Raw genomic sequence first — 10000 nt, forward strand, 5'->3', positions numbered from 1 at the left:
GGTAATGTGTGACGTTGGTACGCTGCAAGAACGTTATACTATCTAACGTAGGCTAACGTGCTAATGTCAGACAGTTGGCTGACAGACGCCTCGCAAATCACATCAACCATTTTAGCTGGTTGCAATAACAGTGTTATCGGATAGTACAGTGTCTTTTTCTCGGTAACTTTTGAAAAATCTAAGCGTGAAAACGTCGGAAAATGTGCATTTACTTAAAAGACATGGTCGTCAGCAGAGTTTGGTCCGGAGTTTAGCTGCTAAAGTTATCTTCTGTCCTGTCGTTTGAAGCAACACTTTTAGCTCTTTTAGCTCTGGCATTGGTCTCCCATTATGTATTTCTATCACTTCACTGGATTGGAAGTCCATTTTCCAGGCTATCGCACGCCCCCTTCATTGAGGCAGGGGTTAGGTTTGCCTCCCCTATGTGCTTTTTTTTTACTGTGGTTTAATGACAAATCAGCAAGACTAAATAGCTTCACATTACATTACATTCCCTATTATATGGATACAAACGACATATAATAAAAGTGTCTACAAATATTTCAGTGATGACAAACAATGAGAAAGCAAAAGTCATGCGCTCAGCCCAGTGTGTGAGGGATTGCACAATCTGAGATGAGGCGCAGCTCGTCGCTGCCTCACCTCGCGAGTCGCCTCTCTGTTTGAACAGGACGGTCAAATTCAGCGATTTTGATTATAAAAATGATCGGAATCATACAAAAAATAAATGTAAAGCACAGATCAGTAGATACATATTAATATTTATTTTATCATTATTTGTTTTTTACTTTTCATGATGACTTTTACTTTTCATGAGGCTCTGCCTCCCCTGACCTCACGTCCCTATGTGTATGTAATCTGAAGCACTGACCCGTTTTCTACTGCCGGGCGCTTCACTGCAACTGAACAAACTTACCACTCTCCTACTTCAGTTTGGTTTCAGAATGAGAGAATTTTAGGAGGAGGATGCCATTACTGTGGCTCAACTAGGAGTCAGGTGCAAATGGGCCTTGTCCTGACAAGCTAGACTCAAAGAGTAATGTAAAGGGAAAAGAATATGTGTTCCCACTGTCACAGTGTTTCAAGAACAAGGAGAAGCTAGGCCATGCCTGATGCAGCCTCTGTTGATTTTCTGTTAAAAAAAGGGCCAACTATAGGTTGGCCCTTTTTTTGGCTTAATACCTGATGGAGATCTGTGACGTAATGTGCTTTCGTGAAGTGGACTGGAGTGGGTGGTCGGGAGGGTATTGGGGTGGGTGGTTGGGTTGGCCTGTGCCCGTGCAACATTCAACACAGGAATGTTTATGATGAAACTGTTACCAGAGCACAACATTTTTTTTACAATAGCACAAAGTTTTTCATAGATCTAGCCTCATCATTTTGTTGTCAAAGTGCACCAGATTGATGCATTGAACTTTAAAATGTGCAAAATGTTCTTATATGTAAAATATATTCCCCGGGGAGCATGCCCCGGACCCTCCTAGGGAGTTCGCATCAGTGTCACCTTTTTCATCCCTGATGAGTTTGCACCCCTGAATATATTAGCTGGGGACACTTGAGTTGATTTAATTCTTATGTGCGTGTGTGCGTGTGTGCGTGTGTGTGTGTGTGTGTAGTGTTCCCAGCAGCTCCAGGGTACTGATGTTACTGGGCCAGCTGGAGAGAATGAACGGAGAGGCCATGCTGTCAGAATCAGAGGTCAGCCGGCAGATCACCAGCAAGATCCTGCACCTCATTCAGACCCAGGGTAACTACACCTTTACACTGTTATCTCTCTCTCTCCCTCGCTCTCTCTCTCTCCCTCGCTCTCTCTCTCTCTCTCTCTCTCTCTCTCTCTCCCTCTCATTCAGACTCAGGGTAAGACCACTACACCTTTACACTGTTCTCTCTCTCTCTCTCGCCCTCTCTCCCTCTCTCTCTCTCTCTCTCTCTCTCTCTCTCTCTCTCTCTCTCTCATTCAGACCCAGGGTAAGACCACTACACCTTTACACTGTTATCTCTCTCTCTCCCTCGCTCTCTCTTGCGTGCTCGCTCTCTCTCCCTCGCTCGCTCTCTCTCCCTCGCTCTCTCTCTTGCGCGCGCGCTCGCTCTCTCCCTCTCCCTCTCCCTCTCTCTCTTTCTCTCTCTCTCTCTCTCTCATACAGACTCAGGGTAAGACCACTATCGTAACGGTGTTGATTATCGGACGCCGTGTGTTATCGCCAAACGTTTGCGTTGTCATGTTAATCCATTATTAAACAGAAGTTATAGAGTGTTAATCCATTATTAAATTTAGCATTTTGATTGTTTAACAGAATGACACAGACACAGACACAGACACAGACACTAATGACTTGACTATCTATCTGTCTGCTGTCCTTTAGGTTTCTAGGTTAGTGTGCTCATGCACAGACACACACTTACATACACACACACACACACACACTTAGACACACGTATCAGCTGTCTGCCTCCTGTCATTCCACTGTGGGCAAGTTTGACACCCAATCGCCCTCTCAATCCATCTCTTTTTATCAAGCACACACACACGCACACGCACAGGCTTACACACACACACACACACACACACACACACACACACACACACACACACACCCCACCCATCATGATCGGGTGATCTATACACACACACACACACACACACACACACACACACGCATACGCACACAGGTCCTTTCTGTGTGGAGTTTGCATGTTCTCCCCGTGCCTGCGTGGGTTTACTCCGGGTACTCCGGTTTCCCCCACCATCATAAAGACATGCATTGCATCGTATGAATATGAATGAATGTTGGTGGTGGTCGGAGGGGCCGTTGACGCTGATTGGCAGCCACGCTTCTGTCAGTCTGCCCCAGGGCAGCTGTAGCTACTGAGGTAGCTTACCACCACCGGTATGACTGTGTGTGTATGACTACTGGACTCTGGACTCTGTAAAGCGACTTCGGGTATATAGAGAAGCGCTATATAAAATTGAATTGATTGATTGATTGATTGAGATGTGCTCGTGGCACCACCTGTTTCCTTCAGGAGTGATGTGTGTCAGTTCTGTGTAGAAGTGTGTGTTTCCCTCAGGAGTGATGTGTGTCAGTTCTGTGTAGAAGTGACTGTTTCCCTCAGGAGTGATGTGTGTCAGTTCTGTGTAGAAGTGACTGTTTCCTTCAGGAGTGATGTGTGTCAGTTCTGTGTAGAAGTTTGTGTTTCCCTCAGGAGTGTCTGTTTCCTTCAGGAGTGATGTGTGTCAGTTCTGTGTAGAAGTTTGTGTTTCCCTCAGGAGTGATGTGTGTCAGTTCTGTGTAGAAGTGACTGTTTCCTTCAGGAGTGATGTGTGTCAGTTCTGTGTAGAAGTGTGTGTTTCCTTCAGGAGTGTCTGTTTCCTTCAGGAGTGATGTGTGTCAGTTCTGTGTAGAAGTTTGTGTTTCCCTCAGGAGTGATGTGTGTCAGTTCTGTGTAGAAGTGTCTGTTTCCTTCAGGAGTGATGTGTGTCAGTTCTGTGTAGAAGTGTGTGTTTCCTTCAGGAGTGATGTGTGTCAGTTCTGTGTAGAAGTTTGTGTTTCCCTCAGGAGTGATGTGTGTCAGTTCTGTGTAGAAGTTTGTGTTTCCCTCAGGAGTGATGTGTGTCAGTTCTGTGTAGAAGTGTCTGTTTCCTTCAGGAGTGATGTGTGTCAGTTCTGTGTAGAAGTGTGTGTTTCCTTCAGGAGTGATGTGTGTCAGTTCTGTGTAGAAGTGTCTGTTTCCTTCAGGAGTGATGTGTATCAGTTCTGTGTAGAAGTGTCTGTTTCCTTCAGGAGTGATGTGTGTCAGTTCTGTGTAGAAGTGTCTGTTTCCTTCAGGAGTGATGTGTGTCAGTTCTGTGTAGAAGTGTCTGTTTCCTTCAGGAGTGATGTGTGTTTCCTTCAGGAGTGATGTGTGTTTCCTTCAGGAGTGATGTGTGTCAGTTCTGTGTAGAAGTGTGTGTTTCCTTCAGGAGTGATGTGTGTCAGTTCTGTGTAGAAGTGACTGTTTCCTTCAGGAGTGATGTGTGTCAGTTCTGTGTAGAAGTGACTGTTTCCTTCAGGAGTGATGTGTGTTTCCTTCAGGAGTGATGTGTGTCAGTTCTGTGTAGAAGTTTGTGTTTCCCTCAGGAGTGATGTGTGTCAGTTCTGTGTAGAAGTGAAGTGAACGTCTACTTTTCCTCGGAACTGATCTCTGTGAGCTTGGTCCATATGATTACAGCCTTCTATCTATCATACCAACCCACTGTCCATCCCTTTACCCTTTACTGGCTATACTAGCCCCTTGCACAGACTTCATCTCTTATATTCTGCACTATCCACACAAGCAGAAGAACACTATCTCTTTGCACTATACACACAAGCACAAGAACACTATCTCTTTGCACTATCCACACAAGCACAAGAACACTATCTCTTTGCACTATCCACACAAGCACAAGAACACTATCTCTTTGCACTATCCACACAAGCAACACAAGAACACTATCTCTTTGCACTATCCACACAAGCACAAGAACACTATCTCTTTGCACTATCCACACAAGCAGCACAAGAACACTATCTCTTTGCACTATCCACACAAGCACAAGAACACTATCTCTTTGCACTATCCACACAAGCACAAGAACACTATCTCTTTGCACTATCCACACAAGCAGCACAAGAACACTATCTCTTTGCACTATCCACACAAGCACAAGAACACTATCTCTTTGCACTATGCACACAAGCACAACACACTATCTATTTGCACTATCCACACAAGCACAAGAACACTATCTCTTTGCACTATCCACACAAGCACAAGAACACTATCTCTTTGCACTATCCACACAAGCACAAGAACACTATCTCTTTGCACTATCCACACAAGCAGCACAAGAACACTATCTCTTTGCACTATCCACACAAGCACAAGAACACTATCTCTTTGCACTATCCACACAAGCAGCACAAGAACACTATCTCTTTGCACTATCCACACAAGCACAAGAACACTATCTCTTTGCACTATCCACACAAGCACAAGAACACTATCTCTTTGCACTATCCACACAAGCAGCACAAGAACACTATCTCTTTGCACTATCCACACAAGCACAAGAACACTATCTCTTTGCACTATGCACACAAGCACAACACACTATCTCTTTGCACTATCCACACAAGCACAAGAACACTATCTCTTTGCACTATCCACACAAGCAGCACAAGAACACTATCTCTTTGCACTATCCACACAAGCACAAGAACACTATCTCTTTGCACTATCCACACACAAGCACAAGAACACTTTCCTCCTGGGCATCTAAACTGTCTCACAATCATGCATACCATTGTACCATAGGGTCAGACCCATTCTTGTATCTGCCACCACCCCACTCCTTTTGAACATGTTCTCACGTGTGTATGTGATGTGTGTGTGTGTGTCTGTGAGTTGTATAAGTTGTTTAAGCTACTGGATGTCCTAAAATTTCCCTCGGGATAAATAAATGATCCATCCATCTATCTATCCTGAAACGTCATGATTCACTGCACCCATTCAGAGACATCTTCAGCTCGTTTGTTTGTGGGTCCTGCTTCCAAAAAAATGTGACAACAAATTTGTTACACCATGACTTCATATTTGAAGTGCTTTTCTCCACCTGAAAATGGATTGTGTCTGCTGAGATGGGCGCGTGTCACCAACCGATGCCTCAGTTGTTTTGTGTATTGGCTGAAAGTCATAGTTGGAGAACAGGTCCGTGCATCAGAGCGTCCCTACTCTACTGTGCCCTGCCCCCTTCACCCCTGTGCCCTGCCCCCTTCACCCCCTCCCCCCCTCACCCCTGTGCCCTGCCCCCTTCACCCCCTCCCCCCCTCACCCCTGTGCCCCCCTCGCCCTTCACCCCTGTGCCCTGCCCCCTTCACCCCTGTGCCCTGCCCCCCTCGCCCTTCACCCCTGTGCCCTCGCCCTTCACCCCTGTGCCCTCGCCCTTCACCCCTGTGCCCTGCCCCCTCGCCCTTCACCCCTGTGCCCTGCCCCCTCACCCCTGCCCCCCTCGCCCCCTCACCCCTGTGCCCTCGCCCCCTCACCCCTGCCCCCCTCGCCCTTCACCCCTGTGCCCTCGCCCCTTCACCCCTGTGCCCTCGCCCCCTCACCCCTGTGCCCTCGCCCCCTCACCCCTGTGCCTCGCCCCCTCACCCCTGTGCCCTGCCCCCTGCCCCCCTCACCCTGTGCCCTGCCACTGCCCAGTTGCCAGTCTAATCAGACTGGCACTCATGTAGATGCAATAAAACCCCAAACTTCTCCCCTCACGGGCGTCCTGCTGTCAGGCATCCATCACGTCCCTGATCAGATTCTCCTGTGTCTGCACTCACGCATGGCAGCGTGTGTGTGTGTGTGTGTGTGTCTGTCTGTGTCTGTGTGTGTGTGTGTGTGTGTGTGTGTGTGTGTGTGTGTGTGTGTGTGTGTGTGTGTGTGTGTGTGTGTGTGTGTGTGTGTGTGTGTGTGTGTGTGTGTGTGTGTGTGTGTGTGTGTGCGTGCGCAGTCACGCATGGCTGCACATGTGTGCTGAGTGAGTAAATGAGTGTGTGGGCTTGCTACATGTCTGTGTTGGGTTACAGTGTGCTCAGGCCCCAGTGCTCTCTCTCTCTCTCTCTCTCTCTCTCTCTCTCTCTCTCTCTCTCTTTCTCTTTATTTTATTTGTCTCTCTCTCTTTCTCTCTCTCTCTCTCTCTCTTTCTCTTTATTTTATTTCTCTCTCTCTCTCTCTCTCTCTCTTTCTTTCTCTCTCTCTCTCTCTCTTTCTCTCTCTCTCTCTCTCTCTCTCTCTCTCTCTCTCTTTCTTTCTTTCTTTCTTTCTTTCTCTCTCTCTCTCTCTCTCTCTCTCTCTCTCTCTCTCTCTTTCTTTCTTTCTTTCTTTCTTTCTCTCTCTCTCTCACACGCTCTCTCTCTCTCTCTCTCTTCTTTGTCTGTGTGCTACAAAGGGGACGCTCTCAGAGTTACTCTCCAGGAACGAACAGGCATACAGTACTGTGCAAATAATAGTGTTTGGCTTAGACCGGTTAATGTGTTACATTATACTATACACACACACACACACACACACACACACACACACACACACACGTAGGTTAGAGTACTGAGTGGTCTATTATACAAATGTTGGATTATAATTGGTTAGTTTGTAACTGTGTTGCTGTCAGTGAATTGCTTGATGGAGTTATTTTCTTGGACTTTTTGGGTCGATCAACAGCCGTGCTGGGTTAGTAAATGACTGGGTCAGTGTTGGGAGCGTGCTTGGCGGCGCGGGGTACCTGCCTGTGTTGGGTTGCTGCGGGGTGCTTGCCTGTGTTGGGTTGCTGCGGTGTACTTGCCTGTGTTGGGTTGCTGCGGGGTACTTGCCTGTGTTGGGTTGCTGCGGTGTACTTGCCTGTGTTGGGTTGCTGCGGGGTACTTGCCTGTGTTGGGTTGCTGCGGTGTGCCTTTGACCGGGGCGAGCCGTGAGCAGCGAGCAGCGAGCCGTGAGCTCAGCTGGGGTTCAGCAGTAGGGCAGCGCCTGTCTGACTGTAATCATATCCATCCTGCAGCTCCGGCTCCCTAAAGAGCAAAGGAAAACCATCCCTTTCTCTGTCCCTCTCTCTCTCTCTCTCTCCCTTTCTTTCTTTTAACATCCCATATCTCCTTTTCTCTGTCCTTCCTATCACCCTCTTTCTCTGTGACACTTGCTTTTTCCTCCCTTCTCCCTTGCTTGTTCTCTCATCCAATTCTTCATGCTATCCTCTCTCTCACTCTCTCTTTCTCTCTCTCTCTCTCTCTCTCTCTCTCTCTCTCTCTCTCTCTCTCTCTCTCTCTCTTGCATAGAACTTGTCTATGATTAGACTCGGTGGCACATGCAGTTCAGAGTGTTGGTAGAATGTGCCGTTGGAGGGGTGTATAGGTCAATGTGTGGGAGGAGTCTATGGCTGTGTGTGTGTGTGCGTGTACGTGTACGTGTGCAGTTGTATGTGTTTGCTGGTTTGGGGAACTGAGGCTTAGGAACATTAATCTATCGGGAGAGCGAAAGATTAGTGCCACAGTCTACGTATGCACGTTCTTGCTTCAATTTCCCGTTGTGTGTGTGTGTGTGTGTGAGTGGAGTTGAGCTGTGTAAGTGTGTGTGTTGAGCGGAGGTTCAGCTCAGAGATGGAATATCGCAGACGGAGAGTAGAGGATTTCAGCCGGTCTCCAGGAAGCCCGGGTAAGGCCCAGAGGAAGGGACACGCACACGCACACGCACATACACACGCACACGCACACGCACACGCACACGCACATGCACACGCACATGCACACGCACACGCACACGCAGATACACCAGGACCATACAAACAGGAGAAGCATTTAAAGAACAATCTAAAGCTTCATTTAAAAAGCCTTTTTTCAGTCACTCTACAGAACCGTCAACAACTTCTCTATAAACAGTCAAATAAGAAAACCTAACTATTACCTACCTATCCACTAATCTAGCAGATAGACCTAACTAACCCTGAACCCCTATTCACACACATCCTTACCCAAACCCTAACCAAAAACGTACCCTTTGCCTTGTCTGTTTGTACTCTGCAATGCCAAAAAGGACCCAACAGAAAGGTCAGATAAAGCTATCGATATAAAGTAGGACCCTTGCGGGAAAACACCCCCCCCCCCGCTCAGTCGATCAGTGTCAATGCATTTGGATGTAGGGGCTGTGGGGTGAGGAGCTTAACTCCTGTGCCTGATCACAGTGCCTGATCCCTGGGCAGTAGCACGGACAGGTGAGGTGTCGGGCACCAGTGTCGCCGTAGCAACTGATGGGATATAATTTATACCATATATTGAAGATTCAGTCTTAGGTTTGATCAGTCAGGATTCAGGTTTTAATCTTATACAGTGGTGGCCAACCAAGGGAGACAAAGCCTGAACAAAGCCACTCATAGCTTCACCTCAGACTCGTCTGACTTATTCCTTCAGGGATCTGCTCTTAAAAAGCTGAGTTTAGGGGTGTTACCGTCTATTCAAATAAGCCATGGGTGCAGGGCTCTTTGTATCGACCTGGGGGGGGAAGGTAAGACCAATGTCGCACTCCCCTGGTCAAAATCAAGTATATTCACCCAGGAACTGTTTACATGCTAGTTAAATCCAAATAAAAGTAACAATTATAACTAGGTATAAGATCATTGAATTATTGACTATGGCATATTCTGATTAACTATACCGGTCCCTTCACAACCAACAACATGTTCTGTATGAGAGTCTGTGTTTAGACCGCTCTAATGGTAAATGTCTGGCCAAGAGCTAAAGGCTCCAGGACACACTTCAGCTGAAGTTGAACAGAAAGGTCATCTCATACTCAACAGCGAACATGAATTCAAGATGTCAACACACATCGGACTGGATAAGATCCGCTTATGTTTACTGGAAAGGTAGTTGTATATAATATTGGCTACAAGACTAATTGCTGTGTGCTATAAAACACATAAAGAGATAAAATGCTGAAGAGTAATTTAAAGCTATTACTAAACGCATAGACGAATAAACTAAAGTCGCAGGGGACATGCAAGGGGCGTTGAGCGTTTGGACAGCTCACCCAATACGGATGCTGAAACCTGATTTGCTCAATGGCTTAATTTACCAGGCACTTAAATCAGCGTGGCGTGTGAAATGCTCATCTGGCTTCTGCCCCAAGTGCACACACACACACACACACACACACACACACACACACACACACAGCCCTGTGGAGTCGCCAGGGCGATCCGAGCCATCACAGCGGGGTGCTGACGGCTGGTGGGGAAGGGGGGGGGTGGTTAGGGGGCGCGAGAACTGCAGGTTGTTGAGCTGCCCCAAGTGTTGTGTGTGTGTGTGTGTGTGTGTGTGTGTGTGTGTGTGTGTGTGTGTGTGAGGTGGGCAGGGGTAATGCAGGTTTGCTGATATGATGGATGCATCCTTTGTCCTGTCTATTTAAAGAGCTCACCTACTACACGTACCTGCACACGTCCCTCTGTCTG

At 47.3% G+C, this 10000-nt stretch overlaps 1 protein-coding gene across 6 annotated transcripts in view; it reads left to right on the forward strand.

Moving 5' to 3' along the window:
• The window catches only part of agtpbp1 (ATP/GTP binding carboxypeptidase 1), a 51797-nt gene that overhangs the window by 3108 nt on the left and 38689 nt on the right, over positions 1–10000 (forward strand). For all 6 annotated transcript variants that reach the window (XM_031571010.2, XM_031571009.2, XM_031571013.2 and 3 more), the window contains one exon: positions 1617–1747. In XM_031571010.2, coding sequence (XP_031426870.1) covers positions 1617–1747 — 131 coding nt within the window. The remainder of the gene's footprint in view (positions 1–1616; positions 1748–10000) is intronic.

This window comes from Clupea harengus, chromosome 7, assembly GCF_900700415.2.
Source record: "Clupea harengus chromosome 7, Ch_v2.0.2, whole genome shotgun sequence".
Taxonomy (NCBI): Eukaryota; Metazoa; Chordata; class Actinopteri; order Clupeiformes; family Clupeidae; genus Clupea; species Clupea harengus.